A 25,739-nucleotide genomic window follows, 5' to 3' on the forward strand; every position below is an offset into this window, starting at 1 on the left:
GGATTATAGAGGAACCTTATAAGGTGTATAGGGCAATGTCCCAACCCGCATGACATTAAATATATGATATAGTGCGTGTCGAGTTAAGACTATATTATTGTTTATAGTTCTATCAAAAAATATTATAATTTATTGAGCCATATAAAAAGTATTATTATTTATCGTAAGAAATAACAACTTTTAATTTAGCAATTGTACTATAATGGATAGTTTAGAATGCCTTATAAATGAGATGTGATATCTTTTTAAACATGACTTAGTACAAGCAAAATATGTTAATATTGAAATTGTTTCCTACAATGTTTGTTTTATTCCTTATTTTGATGAATTAAATCAAATATTTTACATATTACATGGACAACTTTTAATATTCATAAATTTAACAAGAACTAAAATAATGCAGCAAAGACAAAAAAATAAAATGTCGTATATTTACAATGACTGAAAAATAAAATCAAATAAATACTTTTTTTATAGAGGCTAAAATCAATGTTCCTGAAATGGTCCACAAATATATCAGTTTCTACGCTTAATATCTCTATAATATTTGTTTGTTATTATGATGATGATTGTACATAACTTTTATTGTGAGAGTACTCTACCTGCTTCCCATATATATGTTCATATATTCGAACCATTTGTGGTGCTAGCAGTTAAGTTATCATAAATTTTCCACGTTATATATAATGGTCCCCTCTTATAAATTTGGGACAGTATTCAAAGAAGGTTTGTATTTACGGCTTTCCGCTTATAAGTTTTTGTTAAAAAATTAATGACATTGTCTACCCAAAAACGAGGTTTTTTTTTTTTTTTTTTTTTTTTTCTTTCTTTCTTTCTTTCTAGGCTGCTGATTTTTAATGTTTGAAGATGGATGAATGTTGATGAAGGTGAGGTTGAAGATGATGAAGAAGAGAAAGAAAAGAAGATGAACTCAATAGTTTAAATTACGAAAAGAATCGAATGATCCTCATCAAATAGATCTGTAAGATAAAATAGACATGCGTAATCGAATGATCCTCTTTAGACATTTTGAGTTAAAATTAACTAAATATGACAAAATTGACTGACGGAGTTAAAACTAAGGGACCAGCATGGACATTTTAAGAGTTATGAGATGAAAATGAAAGTTATAAAACATAGTTTCTATAAAATATAGTTTCTATAAAAAAAAAAGAGGAATTAATTTGTTAAACTTTTACCCCTTTCATTCGATATTAATTAAATAGTTTAGTTAAACATTTCACAAAGATAAAAGAAAAAAAAGAATAATATTCACTAAATTATCCTAATCAAGTATTACTCTATAACTCTATTCATCATTACAATATTACAATAAATGTAAAGTTGAAGGTATTAATTTAAAAGTGATGAAAATAATATTAAATAGGGGATACAACCGAAAAAAATAATAATATTATATTGAAAATTGAAAAAGAAATTTTGTAGACCTTAGTGGCCATCTGAAACTCACATAAACAATGCGATCAAAGAGGTAATTTCTCTCCTTGATTAGGGAAATAATTGTGTTGTCACAATGCTTGGTATAGGCAGTACAATCATTTGTGCAAAACTCTTACACTGAGTTTTCATGTGAGCCTTACAGGGATATGGTAAGTAAGTAACCATTAATTTCAATTTCAAATGTATAGTACTTGGTTGTTGCCTTTAGAAAGAAGAGCTTCACTTGGGCTAACATCTTTTCCCATTTGAAGTTCGATGTTACACAATCTAGAGCTTATGACTACAGAAGTGTTGTATGATTTCATTGTTTAAACATTCTGTTAGAGTTAATTTCTTAAGGATTTAGTTGTCTATTTTGCCATAAAATTATGCTTCCCTTTGATTTTAAGTGCACGCGCGCATGCACACACTACTACCTAATCAATATTGGAATGCAATTTTTCCCTCTTGAGGAATGTACACCAATTATGAGGTTTTTTTTTTCTTGCTGTATATAATTTAAGTACCTATAATATGCAATTTTTTCATTAACACCATGTTCATTAATAAACAAAGTAATCCATTACCACAATTAAAACTAGTTTTATATTTTCATATTAGTGATTTGTAATTTAAATAAGTTTAGTAGAGGTTATTGGGTGCCATTGCAAGTATATACTGATCAATAATTTTCTTTATTTAGTCCCCATGTATTATTTTTTTCATAGCCATATACAAATGTAACAGTAAGTAAAATACTCTAGGGGGTAAAAATGCTAGCATAAGAAGCAAGCAGGGAGCCACTATAGAGCGTTCCATTATACTCTTGAATCTCACTAGCTGGTTGAGTACCATACTCAGCACCAAGAGATACAATCTGTAAAATTAAACCATTCTCAGTCACTCTGATTCCTCCGGGCAAAATCGTCCGTCTTGGGGATCCTGGTGGTCCTAAATAACTATTCACTGAAATCCAAAATTGGCCTCTTGAATTTCTCTTGATGTTATCTGGTCTTCCAGCAAGTAACATGAATAATTCTGATGAATTTGCTCTTGGTCCTTTAAGCCAAACTCTTTGTATTCTGTTTGATAGATATTCACTAACAAGTACAAATGAGCCATCTTTGCTTACTGCCACACCAGATGGCACGGCAAGATTGCCTAGCAACACCGTCGTTTGGTTTGAGCTTGGATCATATCTTAATAGGCTTCCTGAATTATCTCCGCTGGTTATCAGTGTCTGGAAATCCCTACAATTAACCAAGTGACATGCACATTTAGTATTGTAATGCAGAATTGGCATTTAGCTGCAAGAAACTATGCTTACTTGAGCTGGAAATTGGTGCTAGCTTCGGTAAAATAAACGATTCCAGTGTCGGAATCTACATCCAAACCATCAGCAAACTTAGTAGAATTGGCTTGTGCAGGTCCAACTAATTGAGTTACATTTGCTCCATCAGGACTAACCTTAACAAGGCCATAATAAGCATCAGCTACGTATAAATCGCCCGTCTGATGATTGAAACTCAACCCTAAAGGTCTTCCACATTTTGCTTGGACTGCTGAGAAGTCTGCAATCCCATCACATATTGTCTTGTTCCTGAACCAAAATAAAAAAGGAATTCATTAACTAACTTTCATTTATAAATTTGTCACATTGTTTATTCACACAAAAAAATAAGAAAAACGTTTTTTTTTTTCCCAGTGTTTTCTATATAAACATGAAAAGAAGATGATAGGCTAAATTTCTTGAGGGAAAACTTTGTCTCCCATAGATCCCACCCGACTCGATGGAATAGCCTCAGCAATCGCGCGCAGAGGATACCCGATCACACAAAAAAAAAAAAAGATGATAGTAAAAATTGAAAATAAAACTTTTTACAAAATAAACGGTCACTTAACTCGTAGTAGTTTTTGAATCTAGCTAGCTAATTAATAGGTGATGATTGATATATTTATTTACCTGTTTGGCGAAGTGAAAGCATATTCCTTGAAACCTTCATCTGGACCAATATATTTAAAAATTCTTCCATCAGAGGAGCCAACATAAGGTCCTCCACCATTTCTATCAAATGCAAGTGACTCAGGACCCGTCACTGGTGATGGTAGCTGAAGCTTCTTCTGTAATATAGCTACTGATTGAGAACATAACATGAAGATAACAAGAGTTGTAGTGACAAACATTGCCATATTCAACATGGTTACCAATAATAACAAGTTGGACCTATGATCGATGTAACTTTGTAAGGTGTGAGTTCTAACTATGAACTCAGCAATATATATTTATAGGCATGGCATATTGGCATCATGCCATGCATGCAGTGTAATGGTGGAAAATGTGATATACCAACTCATCATTACTAACCTCGTGAAAAGAACACACAAATTATGCAATGCATGCAAGACTTAACTTGTCAAAAGAAAAAACGTTCATAGTCTGTTACATGTTTTGATTGGTTTAATAGTTATGTCATCATGAACTTAGCATAACATGTGAATACATGTGATCTTATTGGTGTTAATGAATTTTATTTGCCGATAAAAAAAAAAGTGTAACTATCAACTATATACTTAAGAAAATAACATACAAATGGAAAAAAAATAGGAAAAATATTTATCATTGATACATAAAAAAATAATGGGATAAATATTTGCCACGGATACATGAAAAATACACGGGTCGGTAGTTTTAATAAAACAAGTTTATTGATTTAACAAGGTTTACATAAAAGTAACTTCATTATATCTTAATAATATTATAAATTTCAAAATTTTATTCGATATTTTCTACCTTCAAATATAATGCGACCTTAATTATTAAGCAAAACCAGCAATGCAGGGTAATTTTGCTAATACAACTGTAATAGAAAAAAAAAATGTGGTCGATTTTGCAGTTTTGTTTGCAGATTCATTATCTCGTGAATTTGTAACTTGTGAAAACTCCTCTTCAAATGTAACGTACTTAATGTGTACAAAAAGGATGGACTGCTATTGATTCTTTCTTAATGTGTATAAGCACATATAGATTTATTTTATTTTATTACTAAAACACATATAGAATCATCACGTACATGTGAACTTAACTCAGTTGGTACGAACGTTGCATAAGTAAATGTAAGTTGCTAATATTTTTATGTGGGTGTAAACTAACATCTCTCCATATATATATAATATAGTAAGAACAAGTCAACATTAGTCGAGGTCTCAAGCAAGGCAATAGGTTAGCACCATTTCTTTTTCTTTTGGTGGCTGAGGGTCTTGGCTCCCTAATGAGAGTGACGGTGGGCAAAGGGGTTTTCAAAGGTTCCACGATGGAGGGGGCAGATGTAATTGTATTTCGTCTTTAATATGCAAATGATACCCTTTTCAGTTGTAAACCTTGTGTGGAGAATCTTTGGTGTATTAAGGCGATCCTATGTTGGTTTGAATTGGTTCTATGTTGATTTGAATTTCCAAGTTTAAAGTCAATTTTTTCAAAAGTAAGCACTTTGGGGTTAACGTGGGGAGTCCTTTCTTGAAGTTGGCGGCTGATTTTTTGCATTGTAAAGTAAGTTCTCTATGGTGGATGTTAATCATAGGAAGAAGTCTCCATGGGATCCGAAGGTGGAGGTGGTGGCGAATAGGTTAAAATCTTGGAAAAATAGGCATGTGAGTTTGGGTGACCGAGTAGTTTTGATTAATTCGGTTTTAATTCTATCACTATCTTTTACGTATCTTTCATCAAGATGCTGGTTTCAATTTTTAAAAAAATTGGTTAGAATTCAAAGGGGTTCCTTCGAGGTGGGGCATCCGGTGGGAAGAAAATTCCTTGGTAACAAGAATCCTTTGATAAACACAATGAGAGTTAAGAGGAGTACAAAAAATGTTGAGGTACCAACCCGTTTTTCATATAGTAAGATCACTAACAAACATCAAGCTCAAACTTTATGGCGTCAACACAAATAGAACAAACATAAACATCCTACAATCTTAAACAAATACTATAAACTGAAGCAGACATAAGTGTTAGAAATGTCTATGTGACAACTCTTACTGTATTCGCCAAAATTTCAGCAGTATCTATCTGTCTTGGTTTTAAGGACAAATTGTCTTCAACAATAGCTCTATAACTTAAGGTAGAATTATCCCCTACCGTGTAGTTTAAGGCTTCTGATGTTCTGAGCGCAAGAAATTGAATAGCTTCAAACAAAGAAAATGGTAGAATTGTATAATCAACAAAACAACCTTGATCTAGGGCAGATAAGTTACATTCTGCTGCTGGAATGTATTTCTAAATCCCAAGAACCGGGTAAGGCAATTGAATAGTCACTCAACTAGCTGGGCATCTTGATTCCCAGATTGAATTAATGATAAACTCAAAACATCTAGGGGGCAATGGCAACCTATAAACAAAGTTAACATCAGTCCAACAAAATTTTGACGGAGGAGATGATGCAGTAGTCGGGGAAGAGGGGTGAAAGATACAGACGAGCAAAAAACGTGGAAAAGTACAAAGCTGCATCATCAAAGGCTGACCATAGGAAATAGATTAGGATGGAGACACTTACATTTGTTTCAAATAATCCTTACAAGAAACTTTCAATGTTGAGTTCTACAAAGGAGCAGGGATCAGGAATGTCGAAGTTGTTTAATACCTGAAAGAATACACAACAAGCAGAATAATTTGTATATGACTCCAACTACATATACAGAGGCATTTGTTCCCAGAGATACAATCTACTCAACGGGAAAATTGAATACTTAAGCAAATGTCCCTTTGGTTATCATTTTAACTCATAAAAATTCCATTGCATATGACTTGATTCAAGAAAATATACAGTTACCAGAATATATTAAAAAAAAACAGGAATGCAAAATTATGTACCAAACAATTGGCCATATTAAATCAAGATGACACAATTTCAGTGATCACGAATACCTCTGGATGAACAATGCCAAAAGTCCCAACTTGCTTTCCCTTGTAAATAATTCTAGCTTGTCTACCAGCAAGAAACTCGGGCTCCTTCAGTAAGAGTCGAGTTCATAATTTAGAAGTCAGAAGCAGAATAAGTGTTCCTAGCAAAGGAAAGGACAAAATAAAAAACCGAGGGATCCTATGTAGTAATTAATATACACTTACATCTGACCGCTCAATATAATATCCTGATTTATCACCAGATGAAACAAAGGTAATCCCATTCTTTTCCATTACTCTGTCCACCAAGCCATGAATTATCTGCATATCATCATTGATAAATTTAAGTACAATGATTCAATTTATTATTCTCTCATCTAGGTAGAATGTATTCTAACTGTGAGAAGTAGCAATATTTATTTTAAAGACACTTTGTTAAATTATAGTAAGTGAAAATTAAATTCTAAGCTGTTTTGAATAAGAAAAATCTAGGTTCACTCATTCTTATCTATAATCAATCAAGTGGAGCTAGTGATGTATTCAACGAGCGAAAAACAGAATAAACTGCCATGAAGTCATTACAAAATATACCTCAAATCCCGCATTAGCACCACAGTATAGTGCAGCAAGTTGGCGGAGATTTTTTGCACCGACATCATTGTCATCCAAAATAGCTATATCACCCACTTCAAAAATCTGAACCAAAATTTTTCAAAACATATTCATATAAGCTTACAAAATAGTAGAGTTAAGAAAAATGATAAATTCAATTATCTGATGCAGAGGTAGAGTTGATCAATTTTGTCTAACTGAAGTTTAAATCTTTCAAATTTGCACATGCTAACATATTATCAAGCCATTGGAAGAAGATAGCACTAGCAGACTAGCCTTAGTTGTCGATTTCAGAAATAAAGGAAATTTAAAGATACATCAAAATCAACTGATTATACATTTGACAATAGACTTGAAGCGTAAGATACTAATAATATCACAATCTTTTTTAAAAGGAAGAAGTTGGCACTGACCAATAATTAATATGTACGTAAACTAAAAGCAAAAAATAAAGACGATAAACACTTTTCTTTGTATCAATGGAACTGAATTTTCATGGGAGTATCACACTTTCCTAGAATATACTTACTGCATAGGATCATGATAACAAGATCTATGACCAAACGGAATAAGTTAAGTAATACCTTTATGGGTTTTGGGTGATCCTTGTTGTGAGCAACAGTTTTCAAAATACCAGGCATAAGACTAGTCCGTACAGCCTGAATATATTATGTAAAAACATAAAATTAAATTAAAGCAAAAACTTAAACTAAAGATCAAATATAAATTTGAACATGGAGAAAAACCACTACATCACTCATAAATACAATTATCCAGTTATACGCTCAACTTTAAAAAATAAAATAAATATAAGACTAAAAACAAATACAGATTAGATTATCAACATATAGAATAGACTGCATCTTAAGTGCTCAGAACGGATGGTTAAAGCAATAAACACCATCAACATAGAGGGCCCACCAAAATGCCAGGTCAACACAAATGAGCAGACTGCAGATAAAATACAAGTGTTTGATCCAGTTGAGAATGTGAACTTCAGATATTAATTAAAAACAGGAAAGTGGGAGTATAACCCATGCAGCAGTACAAATATAAAGGAAAAGCATGTCAAAATGAGAGGAAAAAAAATCCATCAGATTTGACAAACTGATTGGTAGATGGTAGCCGGGATGAAGCAGCACAGCTGTCTTGCGATGTATTCCATGACAATTATTTTTGTTTCTATTTTTTGGATGAAAAGCAGAATGAACAGTGTTTCTAGGGGAAAACATTTTTATACATGTGTATACTGTATACAACAGATCATGAAAACCGAGTGACTCCACCAAATCAAACATTAAAGAAAAAGAAATATTAACAAAATAAAAGCTATTGAAAGAGCTATGTAAAGAAACTGTGAATACTAGTAGTTTATCCAGCAACTGGAATAACAACCTCAGAATAATGCAAAAAGATCACTGCAGAAAATAACCATTTTAAGAGATTCTGTAGTTATTTCAATTAAAAGAGTTGAAGTGTATGAACCTCGAAGTCTGAAGACCTGGGGTTTCCAATGATAACCGCTTTGGATTTATCATCTTTGCGGTTTAGCATGGAAAAGTTTTCTTTCTTAGAGCAGAGTATGAAGGTCAAAACCTCCGTGAATCCGACCATTGCAACCTGAAATTTTTTGGCAATAAAAGGATTCAAGTAACTAGGCACTTCAAATAATTAACGATATCATTCAAGAATATTTCAGGTAGTAATTTATTCTGTTGCATTAGTTTTAACAAACACCATAAACTGATTGGCATATTTTAAAGAAAATCAAAAGCATGAAACTTTAACATGCTTCAATTATAGGAGATACAAGATCTATATTTTTGTTCTATACCTCTTTTCTGATAAGATCGCTCAGCTCCTGCAGAGGAAGTAGTGTCAAGGAAGCAGCTAATCTCTTAGACCCCTTATTATCGATTATTGCTTGATCCTTAATAGCATTGAACCCATAAGCGATGGCAACATCCTGCAGATAAAAGAACCAAAAGAGGGGTGCCTTGTCTGTAAAACATATATGTAATAGATCCAATATGCATCTGTGAATGATTAAGTGTATCACTGCCAGTACCTCCATAACATCACATGGATGAAGAACATCACTTCTAGTAGGAGGTACAGATATAATAAATTTGCACTGTTTATTGTCAGATGTAGATTGCTTAGCATGCAATTGCATCCGGTTTAAGAACTTGGTAACCTGAAAAAATTGGGAAAAATTATGGCACAAGAATTACAATATTAATTTCAGTTTCAATCAGAAAACATAATCATTGAATCTTGCATTAAAGACAATACACTGCACATAAAAAGCCTAGCAAAATAGAACTTAAGGTAATAATGACACGAACATCTGAAGAACTCAACCATAGAAGTAAAAAGACCAAACAAAGGAATACGTAGTCCCCCTGTATTATGTACAGATCTTAAAAATATTTTTTTCTTGATTGTTTATACACATGCAAACCTTTAGTCCGAGAAATAAATTAGCAGGTAAAAATATTTCATGCTGTAAATTAAAATCTGGAAAGAACAGCAGGAGAAAACTCTTTTATTTAAAAATAAAATAAAATAACTGTCAAATATGAAATGCAGAAAGATTAATTGTATAAAGAAAAGCGACACACACACTACTGTGAACAAAACCCCAAAAAAGTTAATGATCTAGACTAGAGTCATAACTCACTAATAACGATAACAAAGATGATCCAACAAATACTGAACATGTATAGTAAGTATAATCACCAATTGTAAATATAACTTATAAAGGAAAAGATCAATGTATGCCTGAAGCCTAATTAATGATAGAAAGCTTACAAGCAGTCAATATGAAAGAACGTACTTCTCAATAAATTTATAGGAAATAATTACCTCTTCTGCCTCTAACGATACTCCGACCAATCCAGTAATGTAAGATAGAGAAACTTCCATATTGTAGACGGATAAATCAGGGTATATGTGAGATTTTCCATCAGAAGAAATCACTTCGACAGGTTCAATGACAAACTTATTTTCACAATATTCCGCGAAGGCTGTTACCTAAGAAATCAGAGAATAGTCTGTCGTAATCCGAAATATTGTAACACCAAGAAAAGGTAAACAAAAAAGGTCAGCAAAATTCACTGCTCTACCATACCATTGTATTTAGAACAATTTTTGCCTTTGTCAGATCAGTAGCAGTGCATTCAATAAATATGTTCTTTGTCTCCAGAGTGATGGCTGAATGCGCACCATTGATAATTGGTGGTAAAGATAAAACAGTTCTGTCAAAAATTCATAGCATATCAATAACTGAATTCGTAACAGCATATACAAAGCAACAGCATTACTGAATATTAAAGGCCACATGTCACAATTTTTCATTTACAAAAAAAGTGCAATTAACAGAAAATAGAGAAGGGGCCATAATTAAAAGCATTTCTACAAATTAACCAGACCAAAATTCAGTGGAAAAGCATCTCATTGAAGAATATTTGACAAGTCTTTTCAGTGTATGCATCTGTAAATTAAATGACTACAATTCACGTGTCAGTGTGTCATGAGTAAAAATTCAAATGTACAAACCTACTTAACTTTTTCAATGTAGAAATTTATTACATCTTTGCAAAACATACAATGAGTATATTATATGCTTTAAATCTGAAATATTTAAAATAAATTAGAATTTCAACAGGTAGGGTGTCTTGTGAAAGTGACATTTTATTAGAGAGAGAGAGAGGAGAAATAATATAACTAGTGGAAGACGAGGATCCCCACCAACTAAAACAAACGAAACAAATTGGCCCAATTCTCAGGCACTGACTGTGCAAACATCGCTTCATATTAAAGGTAAATCCAAAAAGTCATATTTCTTGTATAGAAACATCAAATTCTCTGCTTTCATGGAAGAAGTAACTCAATCACCTCTGAATTTTCAGTGAAAAATCTCAAGGCGTGAAATCAACCCCCCTACCGTACACATCAATAAGAAGTAGAACAAAACTATGCACAAAGACATGGTTCCTCCCAAAGAAAAGAAGGTACCCTAGGCCATGTTAGATAATAGACAGATTTGAGTCACCACCAATGCCGCTATCTTCTAATGCCAAGCAATACCAAAACTAAAAAAATAACATGCAACCAATGGCAATAGGATGCTCTGATATTATTAAAAACTTTAATACTTCACTTAAAAGTTAACATGTTCTGAGAAGTCTTTAGAAGTTCAGTATATAGAATTTTAGAATAACTAGCATGATTTTTTCTTGTTTAGAAATTAAAAACATAGAACGTGTTTGAAAATAAATTCTTAATCACCATGCCATAAATTTTATAATTATACTTTGTTCATACATCCTGAACATTATTTAACATAGTCTAAATTAGAATCATAACAAGCATTTACACACCAATGTCTTTTTGTAACATCCATTCACAATTTTATTATTAGTTTAGTGTAATGTAAATTAGCATGCAGCCATGCATTCCCATCCGTACGCAACAATAATAGTACAAATAATAATATGCCTAAATACAAACAAAGCTTTGTGGTAAATTAGTATTACCAGAATGAGAGCTAAAAGATTTCAAAGTTTTGCAAATTTAAAAATGGGGATACAATGAAAATATAATACCTCTTACTATCATATATAACTGGATAAACAGGAGAGTCCTCAATTATATGCAAGAATTTCTTCAGTTTCAAATCTGACTGTCAAAATTAAATCAAAAAAGTATTCAGACGCATCTCAAAGGAAGTATGTCCAAACAGAAAAACAGAATAAATGAACACCTTGTTGGGTGGACTAGAATGACTCATAAGCTTACTCGTGCTAGGTTCATATCAACTTATACTATATATATAAAGCAAGGAAACAATGTTCAAAAAACTCACTTTGTAAAACTCCATGAGCTCATCAGCCCTGAAGCTCCTTTCCTGCCATGCCAAGAACAGAGGAAGAAAAATCATTAAATGTTTGATTTACAGCTTGATTAATAAATTCATAGACCAAAAACATTTTTTTTCTCACGTGATTTCAAACATATGCTTTAATAGAAAATGAATTCCCCAAATAAAGTTACCTGTTTTAGAGGCGTAAAGTTAATACTAGAAGGTGGTAAAGCCTGGCAAAAGAAAAAAACATGAGAGAAAACATTATGTTGATGACCTAGAGAACAAGATATAATCAAATTAGTAAGAAAATGGCAATTAAGATCTCTCTTTGTTAAATTGCCTTAAAAGAATTCAAATACGGGGCTCCTGAGTTTGAAAGAAATCAACCTCGTAGGTAAAAGGACCCTCCAGTTTATCCAGATCATGAGTGCCAATGGCGACAAGAGTTCTTCGCCTGAAACAGAATGAAAACAAATTAATTGAACAATCATTCTTAAAGTGCAATGATATGAGATAACAAAAACATAAAAATAAACTAATGAGATGATATACATATATACAATATAAACAAAACTCAGCTCAGAGTACGGAAATAACCTTTTATGCACTAAAAAATTATGTATGATATCAAAAACTCGATAAGGAGAAAATAAAGGCACACATGACAGCATTCAAACTCACAAGGCTATTTTGGTTTGAAGAATCTAGAGAGAATGAGACAGAGAGAAAGGTAGAGACAAAATTTAGGCGATGGATTTGTTTTACAGAAAATTACCCAAACGTATGAATTCTGCTAAGCTAATTTATACAGCTACAACGGCTTGCTTTGCAAGCTATTCAATCCACAGAAAATTACAACTGTTGTAACACAAAATTATCATTCACTAGAAGTCTATTACAGAAGCATATTTGACTAAATATGGCTCTAAATTTTTTAAGTAAACAGATAGGAGCAAGTACATCACTGATTTGAGAAACAGGTAATGAGCAGCATGAAACAAATAAAGTGGCGATTCAAATCACATTACCGACAAATATTTTGATGAAGCTTGTCTTGGAGATCAATAAAGCTGTTGTATCTCGCTTTATCAAAAGTTAAACCTCTTAATACAGCACATACAACATACGGACGAATTAGAGATGTCTGCAATGAGACAAAAGAAACAATTCATTTTCCACTTAGGAAAGACTTGTACTAAAAAATTGTGTATATGTACAGCATATCTACCTCTGGCTTTATATGTATTTTATGCATTGCATCCTTACTAATGTCAGACAATTTATAAGTAGGGATTTCCTGGAACCCACAGAAAACTCGGAGGGCTTGAGCCAATCCTTCAAGGCAGAGTAGGTCATATCTGAGCAAAAAGTAAACAGCAATTCAGCATGACATTTTGCTTTACAGAAAACTAACACGTTTTCAACATATGATTTCAAAGCAATGACAATGTGTGATGAGGTGCTTCAAATGGTTACATAATTAAGTGACTTTGCAATTGCTATGAGAAAATGATGTGCCACATCATTGATAATAAGTATTCCTTCCAACAATAGAAAGCAAGCTCTATGTTCCCGTGAGCATAGCTCAGTTGGCAGGGATACTACAGAATGTAGGGGCCGGGGTTCCCCACTTATTCATTTAAGGGGTGAATTTTTAGCCACTAAACTACTTGATAAAAAAAAAAAAAAAGAGAAGCAACCAGTATTCCATTAATTCCAGTTTAACTAAGTATCAATATTGTCAATCTCCGCTAATGTACTCAAAAGCTTATTTCAAATGCAACATAGATTATGAATTCCAAATCAAAGAAAAATAAATAAGAGGATAATAAAATATATATATATATATATATATATATATATATATATATATATATATATATATATATACACATAAAAAATTTAGATTGGAGTAACCACATTTACTCAATCATGTCATTAACAAATTTTGTTGATTCACATCTGCAACATAAACATAAAATATAGGTTTAAATATGATTTTAGTCCCTGCAATTGTAAGGATTTGGTTTTAGTCCGCACAAGTTTTTTTGTTTGGGTTTCATCCCTGCAAATTTAAAAATTGTTGGTTTTGGTCCCTAATGTCCACGTGGCGTGATTATATTGTGCAACCTATGACTTCAGGGGCTAAAAACAATTGTTTTAGAATTTGCAGGGACGGAACCAAAACAAAAACACTTAAAAAAAAAGGCTAAAACGATAAAAACGCAATAATTGCAGGGACTATAATGATAGGGGTGGGTACCTATTAGCAGGAATTTCAATTTTATAGATAACTTCTTCATCCTCATCAGCTTCTTCTTGTTCTAAATGCTTCTCTTTTCTTACAATTGCTTTTTCTGTAGTCTAATATACAACGACAGTGTATTAATTAATTAATTAATGAGATTATTATGATGATAATTAGTTGGAGTTGGAAATAAAAAGGGAAAATAACTTACAACATCGTCAAGCTCAATTCCAAAACTGAAGCATAGGTCTTCAAATTCATCTTGTGCTGGAGAAATGGAAATTCATGAAAATAATTGAAGATTGATTGAAAGGAGAAATGGAAGGTGACTTACTGTACGTTTTTCCTAGAGCTGCAAACAGTCGATCCCGCCCTAAACTCACGGTAGGCATGCTGTTCTTCGCAAAATCGCGGTTTCTCACAAACTCGCACTTCTTAAACAACTTATGGGATCGCCTGAAATGAAACAAAGTTATTAGCTAAACTCAACCCAAATTTTGGGTTAGTTTTTTTTAAAGGTCCAATTGTGTTAGCTTTTCATATGGGGTTATTTTTCTTGTTTTTTTTAATTAACACATGGTAGGGCTCTTCGATGTCAATGGGGCAGGATGGGGACAAAAAATATTTTTTCGCTGGGAGATTTTATCTTCCATTCCTTTCTTCATCGACGTAAATTCTTTACATGTTGATATTATCTGAACGAGGAATTTGCATTTATAGATGAAATTAACTTTCCTATGCTTTCACATGAAGTCCGACATGATTTAACTATAAAATTATTATAAGAAATCTAACATCTCACATAATTTGTATTTATTTTTTTAGATTTTTTACACTTCGTATTTTTAAAATGCATTTTTCTGGACTTTTATACATTTAGATCGTACAATCTCAATTTATATAATATCATTTTTGGACTTTTTAAACATATTGCAATTATATCAGAGTTTAAAATGTTTGTTAAGTCCTTAATTTGAAAAATAGATTTATAGAAAATGGGTTTAAATGCAGTTTTACATTCCTATTTTCACTAATTTTAGATTTTAACCCCCTATTTAAACATTTGAAAAATGAGTTGTTATAGAAAATGGGTTTAATGTTATAAGCATTCATGTGTTTATCTAAAAACCCTAATTAAAACTAAGCTTGAGACTTGTATTGTGTATGGATGTTCATATCCAAATCAATTTAAAATAAAACTGCAAGCAAACTGATCTAAAATATCGAAAATAGTACAAAAGCGAAATTTATTGGATGTGTTTGAATGTGTGTTTGTGATAACTGCATAACTCAGATCAGATTTTGGATTCGTTTTTCAAAATCAAACTAAGCTTAACCACATACATCAATACTGATATTATCGGCAATTCGAACCCCGATCTCTGCATACATAATGCAATGTCCTACCAATTGAGTCAACTTCACACGGACGATACTTACTCTTTTATTAGTATATTAATATTGCATTAATTATTAGCTAAAATCTATTATTTTGCTATATCATAGATTTAAAACATAATCAAATATTTTTACTCCTAATTATTAATTTTTGGTGTATTATATATTGTATTTTGCATTAAACTTGTGATTTTAATATTAATTTCAATAAAAAAAATTGTTGTAAAATTGTGATTTTGATATCCAAAATTTTGATCCAAACTATACCCGCATAAAATTGGATTTGGGTTTGATCGAATTTTTTTTGAGTCATCTAAACTAAACAGAACCATAGTAGTTTATATTCTTTGATTGAATGATTTTTCGCCTCACGGTCAACCCAAACCAAACCGTAACACAAACACCCCTAATTGTAGGCTTGTAAAAATGTGAGGGAGATACAATTCTATAATGTGTATTGCTAACATTTCTCTTCTACAAATATATGAAATTAATATATAGTAATTTTGTCCCAAGAGTCATATATATATATTCAAATTTTGAAAATTTTAAAAATTGCTATTTTCAATATTAAATCTCTACTTTTAATAGAATCCACCAAGCTTGAGAATTGAGAGACCGTAAAACCTCTTTCATCGAAACAAGAGAGAAATAGGGAACGACTTGGTGCTGGAAGAGAAGGAGAGGAAGAAGATATTGCTTAACCTCTTGCTGGAAACAAGCTGTTCAAGAAAACCCTCAAGCTTGTAAAAAGAGGTAGGTATATATCTAACCTCTTTGTATAAGACCTTGCAACTGCAGGAGCAACAAAGAGGCCTACATGCTGTGTTTAGTGATGACCAGGCCTTCAAAAGGTGAACTATCTCAAGAGGTACAAGAGAAACTAAAGTTAGAGGAATTTTGCTCTCCACCCAGCACATTTTGCTCGCACCCTGCAGCCATGCCCAAAATGTCCCTGCGCTAGTTAACTTGCGCAAGTGTAAATTAATGCGCATGTTAAGTAACGTGGCGCAAGTTAAGTGGCGCAAGGCTATTTTTTTTAAATTTATTTACTATTTTCAAATTATGTTATTAACTTTATTCAAAATTATTTTGTTTATATTAACTTTATTCAAATTATGTTATTTTCTTAACTTTATTAACTTTATTCTAAATTATTTTATTAACTTTATTTTGAAATTATTTTGTTTACATTAATCTAAATTATTTTCTTAATTTTATTCTAAATTATTGATTCGATATTATTCTTTAAATTAATACAAATATAAATAAAGGTAAATACAACATTAGAAACTAAAAGCAAATATAAAACAAAGGAACAAAATTGAGGCATAAATAATAACTCATTTTATTAATAATTCATATGTAACGCCCTATTTTTATTCTATTACTTTTAATAGATGTGTGAATATTTTTATATGACTTTATCTGTTAAATATATGATTTTATGTGAAATATGTGTTTTTGGTGATTTTATGTGATATATGGTGTGATGCTATTTTATTATATGATTTAGGGAGTTGTATATTATTTAAATGAGTATGGCTTTATTATTTGTGGAAACATTAGGAGAAATAAAAATAGGAGTAAAATATTAATATTTTGGTTAATGGGAGTTAACTAGTAATTATGTGAGTTTAAGGGAGCTAAGAAAAATAAAGGAGAAATTATGTTTATTGGGAAATAGAATAGAGAGGAGTCAGAAACATTTTTCACGTACAAAAGAAAAACATAAGTTTTGGGAGAAGAAGAGAAAACCTAGAAGAGGCAAAGAGAAGAGGAGGAACAATTCTGTAAGCTTTTGATTCACCTAAACTAAGGTAAGGGTGGGATTCCTTTCAATAATCATAATATATAATTTGAAAATTGATGAATTTGTTGTTATTGGTTTTTAGGGTTTGAGAAGTTATGTTAGATGATGAATTATGATGAAACTTGTTGTTGAATTGCATGATTATAAGTTGTTTTATCCCCTATGTTGTCTAATAAACCTGTAAATATGTTTCTAATTCATTTTGGGTGATTAGGGGATCAAAAATTGGGTTTTGGGGTGAAAAATGGTGCAAAAATCGTAACAGCCAGTGCCAAATCGTGCTCCGATTTTGCCAAATCGTGCTCCGATTATTTACGAATGAAAATGCAAATTTTGACCCAGAAAATCGTACTCCGATTTTCCAAATCGTACTCCGATTTGACAGCCTTCCCTGTTTCGCGTTCTTGCGTCTTTTTCACCCGTTTCTGTTTTGAATTAGCTTTCGGTGTAAACATAAAAGTTGTAGATAATTGAGTTAGCTTTCTAATGGCCTTGGTTTGGAGTGGAAAAGATTTGTAGATTTTGAGTTATGATAAAAATAGTCAAAGTGGGTCTTTAGAAAACTTTAAGAAAACTTAGCAAAACTAATCCCAAGTTAGTCTAAAAACTTATGGTTGGTTTCCCAACTTCAAACTTAAGTGTTAGGGATTTAGTTGAGGTGTTTTATGGGTATTTGGCTTATGTCCTATTGATCAAAACTTAATTGCTTTTGGGGGATGTTTTAGACTTTGAGATGAATGTAATTGATTTATAAATATATGCTATGTTGTTGATTCCCGTTGTTGACGTTGTTGTAACGTCTAATGTCAAAGTTGAGGAGTGTGTCATAATTGTTGTAGGCACATATGTTGTTGTTGTAGTCGTTGTTGAAGTTGTATGTTGATATACACAAGTCGAGTCCATATGCATACTCATGTTCTGTTGGGGGCTTATGTCCTGGAATGTTCATCATTCAAATTGTTGGGGGCTTATGCCCTGGAATGTTAGCATTCACCTGTTGGGGGCTTATGCCCTGGGATGCTTTAACCATCCAAATCGTTGGGGGCTTATGCCCTGGAATGCTTAGCATTCAACGCGCGTAGATTGGTACCACCTGCATGATGCATTAGTTGTTGTTGTCGTAGCATTGTTGGGTTGTTGTTGTCGTTGTAGCATTGTCGAGTTGTTGTCGTTGTCGCATTGTCGAGTTGTCGGTGTCGTTGTGGATAACGTTGTTGTTGTTGTTGTTGCTATACCTTGTTGCTGAAAATAATTATGTCGTTGCTTATGTGTTTATTTAAATACATTATTAATGATGCCTGTTGTGATATGCTTTGTTGTTTTCATTAATTTGATGAATTATATATTATTATTATTGGATAAGTTTCTCACCCCTTCTGCGTATATGTTGCCTCGACCGTGGGTAATGTGCAGGTACTGATGACTTGTAGGTTTGGTCGGCTCAAGTGTCTAGGGCTCTGATAGATACTAGGATGGGGAAATCGTTGTGAATGTCTTCTCATTTCTTTTATGTATCACATATTTTGGAAAAGACTTGCTATTAGAGTTTATCGTTGTTGAAAATAAAGTTGAAATATGTTGGGGCCTTCGTGCCAAGATTTTCATTGATGTTGAATTTTGGTTAAAATTATATTTTTAAAGAATTATTCCGTTGCAGTTTATTAAGATTCTTTATGTTGGTCTTAAATAAATAGATATTTTCTATTTATGAATTTTTGAAAAGTAGTGTGACACTCCGTTGTGTGATTACTCTGATTATAATAATTAATATTACGTTGTTGGGAGAACGGGGTGTTACAATTGGTATCAGAGCAGGTCGGTCTGTCCGGCCAATCAGTAGAGTCGTGTCGAGCCATGTAGAGTTGTTTGACAATTTATATTGTCTTAGTTGTGCTGATTTTTGTTGTTATGTAGAGTAGAGACCTGGAGGCTGCGAATATTATCTGTTACAAGAGAAATAGAATGGCTGGAAGAAACGATGCTGCGGTTGCTGCTGCGTTGGAAGCTGTAGCCCAAGCTATAGGACAACAACAAAATGTTGGTGCTGGTGTTAATGCTGACGTAAGAATGTTGGAGGCCTTTCTGAGGAATCATCCTCCTACCTTCAAAGGAAGGTACGACCCTGATGGAGCACAGACATGGCTCAAAGAAGTTGAAAGAGTTTTCAGGGTTATGCAATGTACTGATGACCAGAAGGTACGTTTTGGTACACACATGCTAGCTGAGGAAGCTGATGATTGGTGGGTGAGTCTCTTACCTGAATTAGAGCAAGGTGATGCAGTTGTGACTTGGGCTGTGTTTAGGAGGGAGTTCCTAAACAGATATTTCCCTGAGGATGTTCGCGGAAGGAAAAAGATTGAGTTCCTTGAGCTGAAGCAAGGAAACATGTCGGTGACAGAGTATGCAGCCAAGTTTGTGGAGTTGGCTCAGTTCTATCCACACTATACTGGAGACAATGCTGAATTTTCTAAGTGCATAAAGTTTGAGAATGGTTTGCGTGCTGATATTAAGCGAGCCATTGGTTACCAGCAGATCCGTGACTTTTCTGCTTTGGTGAGCAGATGCAGAATCTATGAAGATGATACCAAAGCTCACTACAAGGTGATGAGTGACCGTAGGGGTAAGGGACAGCAGAGTCGTCCGAAGCCTTACAGTGCCCCTGCTGACAAGGGCAAACAAAGGATGCCTGAGGAAAGGAGACCCAAGGGAAGAGATGTTCAAGCTGAGATAGTTTGCTACAAGTGTGGTGAGAAAGGCCACAAGAGTAATGCATGTACTCAACGGGATGAGAAGAAGTGTCATCGTTGTGGCAAGAAAGGGCATATCATGGCTGAGTGCAAGCGTGGTGACATGGTTTGCTTCAATTGTGATGAAGAGGGTCATCTTAGTTCTCAGTGCAAGAAGCCTAAGAAGACTCAGACTAGTGGGAAGGTGTTTGCATTGGCCGGTACACAAACGGCTAATGAAGATCGACTTATCAGAGGTACTTGTTTCTTTAATGGTACTCCTTTAATTGCTATTATTGATACTGGTGCTACACATTGTTTCATTGCTGTTGATTGTGCAAATAAGTTGGGTTTAGTTATGTCAAGTATGCCTGTGGAAATGGTTGTTGAAACTCCAGCTAAGGGTTCAGTAACCACATCGTTTGTTTGTCAGAGTTGCCCTATATCCATGTATGGTAGAGATTTTGAAGTTGATCTTGTATGTTTGCCATTGACGGGTATGGATGTGATCCTTGGTATGAACTGGTTGGAATACAACCATGTGCATATTAATTGTTTTAGAAAGACGGTGTATTTTTCTTCTGCTAAAGAAGAGAATGGAGCAGAATTTTTATCTACCAAGCAGCTGAAGCGGTTAGAACATGATGGAAGCTTGATGTTTTCTTTGATGGCGTATTTGTCCGTAGAGAATCAGTCGATAATTGATAGACTGCCCGTTGTGAATGAATTTCCTGAAGTTTTTCCTGATGAGATTCCGGATGTGCCACCGGAGAGGGAAGTTGAATTTTCGATTGAACTAATGCCGGGTACGAAGCCGGTGTCGATGGCTCCTTACCGTATGTCAGCTTCCGAGTTGACAGAATTGAAGAAGCAGTTAGAAGAATTGCTTGATAAGAAATTTATAAGACCGAGTGTCTCACCTTGGGGAGCGCCTGTGTTGCTAGTTAAGAAGAAGGATGGTAGCATGAGATTGTGCATAGATTACCGTCAGCTGAATAAAGTGACGATAAAGAATAGGTATCCACTTCCGAGAATTGATGACTTGATGGATCAATTAGTGGGTGCACGTGTGTTTAGTAAAATCGATTTGAGGTCAGGTTACCATCAGATTAAGGTGAAGGATGAAGATATGCAGAAGACGACCTTTAGGACACGGTATGGGCACTATGAATATAAAGTGATGCCTTTCGGTGTTACTAATGCGCCTGGTGTGTTCATGGAGTATATGAACAGAATTTTTCATGCTTTTCTGGATAAGTTTGTTGTTGTATTTATTGATGATATCTTGATTTATTCTAAGAATGAAGAAGAGCATGCAGAACATTTGAAGATTGTCTTACATGTGCTGAAAGAAAAGAACTTGTATGCAAAACTGTCAAAGTGCGAGTTCTGGTTAAGTGAAGTAAGTTTCCTTGGCCATATTATTTCTGGTAATGGTATTGCTGTAGACCCGTCGAAGGTTGAAGCGGTATCACAGTGGGAGACTCCTCAGTCAGTTACGGAGATTAGAAGTTTTCTTGGTTTGGCTGGTTATTACAGAAGATTTATCGAAGGATTTTCGAAGTTGGCACTTCCATTGACTCAGTTGACCTGTAAAGGTAAAGCTTTTGTGTGGGATGCTCAGTGCGAGAATAACTTCAATGAGTTGAAGCGAAGATTGACGACGGCTCCAATTTTGATTTTGCCAGAGCCAGATAAACCTTTTGTGGTATATTGTGATGCGTCTAAGTTGGGCTTAGGCGGTGTGCTTATGCAAGATGGCAAGGTAGTAGCTTATGCTTCGAGACAGTTAAGAATACATGAGAAGAACTATCCTACACATGATTTAGAGTTGGCTGCTGTGGTTTTTGTGTTGAAAATTTGGAGGCACTATTTGTACGGTTCCAGATTTGAAGTGTTTAGTGATCATAAGAGTTTGAAATATTTATTTGATCAAAAAGAGTTGAACATGAGGCAGAGAAGGTGGCTAGAGTTGTTGAAAGATTATGATTTTGGCTTAAATTACCATCCGGGTAAAGCTAATGTGGTTGCAGATGCCTTGAGTAGGAAAACGTTGCACATGTCGGCTATGATGGTGAAAGAATTTGAATTGCTGGAACAGTTTAAAGACTTAAGTCTTGTTTGTGAATTGGCACCTCAGAGTGTGCAGTTGGGTATGTTGAAAATTAATAATGATTTCTTGAAGAGTATCAAAGAAGCCCAGGAGGTTGATGTGAAATTTGTAGACTTGATGAGTGCTAGTAATCAGAATGCAGATGGTGATTTTCAGGTTGATGATCAAGGAGTGTTGAGATTTCGAGGTAGGATTTGTATTCCTGATAATGATGAATTGAAAAAGTTGATTTTAGAAGAAAGTCACAGAAGCAACTTGAGTATCCATCCGGGAGCTACAAACATGTACCACGACTTGAAGAAACTGTTTTGGTGGTCCGGGTTGAAGCGAGATGTCGCACAATTTGTATATGCTTGTTTGACTTGTCAAAAATCGAAAGTTGAACATCAGAAGCCTGCTGGTTTGTTGACGCCTTTAGATGTGCCGGAATGGAAATGGGATAGCATCTCCATGGACTTTGTGACGAGTTTACCAAACACTCAAAGAGGGCATGATGCCATTTGGGTTGTTGTCGATAGATTGACGAAGTCGGCACACTTTATTCCAATTAATATCACTTATTCAGTAGCTCAGTTGACGGAGATTTATATTCATAATATTGTGAAGTTGCATGGTGTCCCGTCGAGTATTGTGTCAGATAGAGATCCGAGGTTCGCTTCGAGATTTTGGAAGAGCTTGCAAGAAGCTTTGGGCTCTCAGCTGAAGTTGAGTTCAGCTTATCATCCGCAAACAGATGGTCAGTCGGAAAGGACGATTCAATCATTAGAAGATTTGTTGAGGGTGTGTGTACTTGAGCAAGGTGGAGCTTGGGACAGTCACCTACCATTGATAGAGTTCACGTACAACAATAGTTACCATTCGAGTATTGGTATGGCACCTTTCGAAGCTTTATATGGTCGAAGGTGTAGAACTCCTTTATGTTGGTTTGAGTCGGGTGAAAGTATTGTGTTGGGACCTGAAATAGTTCAGCAGACTACGGAGAAGGTCAAGATGATAAGAGAGCATATGAAAGCGTCGCAGAGTCGACAGAAAAGTTATCATGACAAGCGTAGGAAGGACCTTGAGTTTCAAGAGGGTGACCATGTGTTCTTAAGAGTCACTCCAATGACCGGTGTGGGTCGTGCATTGAAGTCCAAGAAGTTGACTCCAAAGTTTATTGGTCCTTATCAAATATCTGAGAGAATTGGCACGGTGGCTTATAGAGTTGGTTTGCCACCACATCTTTCGAACTTGCATGATGTGTTTCATGTGTCGCAACTTCGGAAGTATGTAGCGGACCCTTCACATGTTATTCCTAGAGATGATGTGCAAGTTAGGGACAATCTTACGGTGGAAACTTTACCTTTGAGGATTGATGATCGTAAGGTGAAGATGTTGAGAGGCAAAGATATACCTCTAGTGAGGGTTGTTTGGGGAGGAGCAACTGGTGAAAGTCTTACTTGGGAGTTGGAGAGTAAGATGCAGGAGTCATATCCTGAGTTGTTTGCTTGAGGTAATATTTCGAGGACGAAATTCTATAAGTTGGGGAGAGTTGTAACGCCCCATTTTTATTCTATTACTTTTAATAGATGTGTGAATATTTTTATATGACTTTATCTGTTAAATATATGATTTTATGTGAAATATGTGTTTTTGGTGATTTTATGTGATATATGGTGTGATGCTATTTTATTATATGATTTAGGGAGTTGTATATTATTTAAATGAGTATGGCTTTATTATTTGTGGAAACATTAGGAGAAATAAAAATAGGAGTAAAATATTAATATTTTGGTTAATGGGAGTTAATCAGTAATTATGTGAGTTTAAGGGAGCTAAGAAAAATAAAGGAGAAGTTATGTTTATTGGGAAATAGAATAGAGAGGAGTCAGAAACATTTTTCACGTACAAAAGAAAAACATAAGTTTTGGGAGAAGAAGAGAAAACCTAGAAGAGGCAAAGAGAAGAGGAGGAACAATTCTGTAAGCTTTTGATTCACCTAAACTAAGGTAAGGGTGGGATTCCTTTCAATAATCATAATATATAATTTGAAAATTGATGAATTTGTTGTTATTGGTTTTTAGGGTTTGAGAAGTTATGTTAGATGATGAATTATGATGAAACTTGTTGTTGAATTGCATGATTATATGTTGTTTTATCCCCTATGTTGTCTAATAAACCTGTAAATATGTTTCTAATTCATTTTGGGTGATTAGGGGATCAAAAATTGGGTTTTGGGGTGAAAAATGGTGCAAAAATCGTAACAGCCTGTGCCAAATCGTGCTCCGATTTTGCCAAATCGTGCTCCGATTATTTACGAATGAAAATGCAAATTTTGACCCAGAAAATCGTACTCCGATTTTCCAAATCGTACTCCGATTGTCCAAATCGTACTCCGATTTGACAGCCTTCCCTGTTTCGCGTTCTTGCGTCTTTTTCACCCGTTTCTGTTTTGAATTAGCTTTCGGTGTAAACATAAAAGTTGTAGATAATTGAGTTAGCTTTCTAATGGCCTTGGTTTGGAGTGGAAAAGATTTGTAGATTTTGAGTTATGATAAAAATAGTCAAAGTGGGTCTTTAGAAAACTTTAAGAAAACTTAGCAAAACTAATCCCAAGTTAGTCTAAAAACTTATGGTTGGTTTCCCAACTTCAAACTTAAGTGTTAGGGATTTAGTTGAGGTGTTTTATGGGTATTTGACTTATGTCCTATTGATCAAAACTTAATTGCTTTTGGGGGATGTTTTAGACTTTGAGATGAATGTAATTGATTTATAAATATATGCTATGTTGTTGATTCCCGTTGTTGACGTTGTTGTAACGTCTAATGTCAAAGTTGAGGAGTGTGTCATAATTGTTGTAGGCACATATGTTGTTGTTGTAGTCGTTGTTGAAGTTGTATGTTGATATACACAAGTCGAGTCCATATGCATACTCATGTTCTGTTGGGGGCTTATGCCCTGGAATAATGTTCATCATTCAAATTGTTGGGGGCTTATGCCCTGGAATGTTATCATTCACCTGTTGGGGGCTTATGCCCTGGGATGCTTTAACCATCCAAATCGTTGGGGGCTTATGCCCTGGAATGCTTAGCATTCAACGCGCGTAGATTGGTACCACCTGCATGATGCATTAGTTGTTGTTGTCGTAGCATTGTTGGGTTGTTGTTGTCATTGTAGCATTGTCGAGTTGTTGTCGTTGTCGCATTGTCGAGTTGTCGGTGTCGTTGTGGATAACGTTGTTGTTGTTGTTGTTGCTATACCTTGTTGCTGAAAATAATTATGTCGTTGCTTATGTGTTTATTTAAATACATTATTAATGATGCCTGTTGTGATATGCTTTGTTGTTTTCATTAATTTGATGAATTATATATTATTATTATTGGATAAGTTTCTCACCCCTTCTGCGTATATGTTGCCTCGACCGTGGGTAATGTGCAGGTACTGATGACTTGTAGGTTTGGTCGGCTCAAGTGTCTAGGGCTCTGATACATACTAGGATGGGGAAATCGTTGCGAATGTCTTCTCATTTTTTTTATGTATCACATATTTTGGAAAAGACTTGCTATTAGAGTTTATCGTTGTTGAAAATAAAGTTGAAATATGTTGGGGCCTTCGTGCCAAGATTTTCATTGATGTTGAATTTTGG

The 25,739-nt window shown here is 34.1% G+C and overlaps 4 protein-coding genes across 4 annotated transcripts; 2 read left to right on the plus strand and 2 right to left on the minus strand.

Annotated features, from left to right (window-relative positions):
* Positions 1-2,116: 2,116 nt before the first annotated feature.
* LOC146933061 (protein STRICTOSIDINE SYNTHASE-LIKE 12-like) lies at positions 2,117-4,992 on the minus strand. Its single transcript, XM_085704803.1, has 3 exons — positions 3,404-4,992; positions 2,768-3,040; positions 2,117-2,690 (listed from the first exon to the last, which is right to left on the minus strand). Exons 1-3 carry the CDS (start codon positions 3,637-3,639, stop codon positions 2,201-2,203), a joined length of 999 nt encoding a protein of 332 aa, XP_085560929.1. The 5' UTR covers positions 3,640-4,992; the 3' UTR covers positions 2,117-2,200.
* A 313-nt stretch (positions 4,993-5,305) lies between these two features.
* LOC146933062 (phenylalanine--tRNA ligase beta subunit, cytoplasmic-like) lies at positions 5,306-14,517 on the minus strand. The gene is made up of 20 exons (XM_085704801.1): positions 14,399-14,517; positions 14,276-14,331; positions 14,080-14,180; positions 13,045-13,174; positions 12,845-12,960; positions 12,204-12,270; positions 12,005-12,046; positions 11,817-11,858; positions 11,557-11,633; positions 10,080-10,206; positions 9,815-9,982; positions 9,015-9,143; positions 8,781-8,912; positions 8,432-8,566; positions 7,531-7,605; positions 6,926-7,030; positions 6,560-6,655; positions 6,359-6,442; positions 5,988-6,074; positions 5,306-5,822 (listed from the first exon to the last, which is right to left on the minus strand). Exons 1-19 carry the CDS (start codon positions 14,454-14,456, stop codon positions 6,006-6,008), a joined length of 1,809 nt encoding a protein of 602 aa, XP_085560927.1. The 5' UTR covers positions 14,457-14,517; the 3' UTR covers positions 5,306-5,822; positions 5,988-6,005.
* A 4,720-nt stretch (positions 14,518-19,237) lies between these two features.
* Positions 19,238-21,636, plus strand: LOC146933063 (uncharacterized). Its single transcript, XM_085707805.1, has 3 exons — positions 19,238-20,960; positions 21,450-21,521; positions 21,626-21,636. Exons 1-3 carry the CDS (start codon positions 19,238-19,240, stop codon positions 21,634-21,636), a joined length of 1,806 nt encoding a protein of 601 aa, XP_085563931.1.
* A 1,133-nt stretch (positions 21,637-22,769) lies between these two features.
* Positions 22,770-23,845, plus strand: LOC146933064 (uncharacterized). The gene has a single exon (XM_085708382.1). It carries the CDS (start codon positions 22,985-22,987, stop codon positions 23,603-23,605), a length of 621 nt encoding a protein of 206 aa, XP_085564508.1. The 5' UTR covers positions 22,770-22,984; the 3' UTR covers positions 23,606-23,845.
* Positions 23,846-25,739: the final 1,894 nt, after the last annotated feature.

The sequence above is a fragment of the Medicago sativa genome, chromosome 4 (genome assembly GCF_051527215.1).
Source record: "Medicago sativa cultivar Bolivia chromosome 4, Bolivia_mono, whole genome shotgun sequence".
Classification (NCBI taxonomy): domain Eukaryota; kingdom Viridiplantae; phylum Streptophyta; class Magnoliopsida; order Fabales; family Fabaceae; genus Medicago; species Medicago sativa.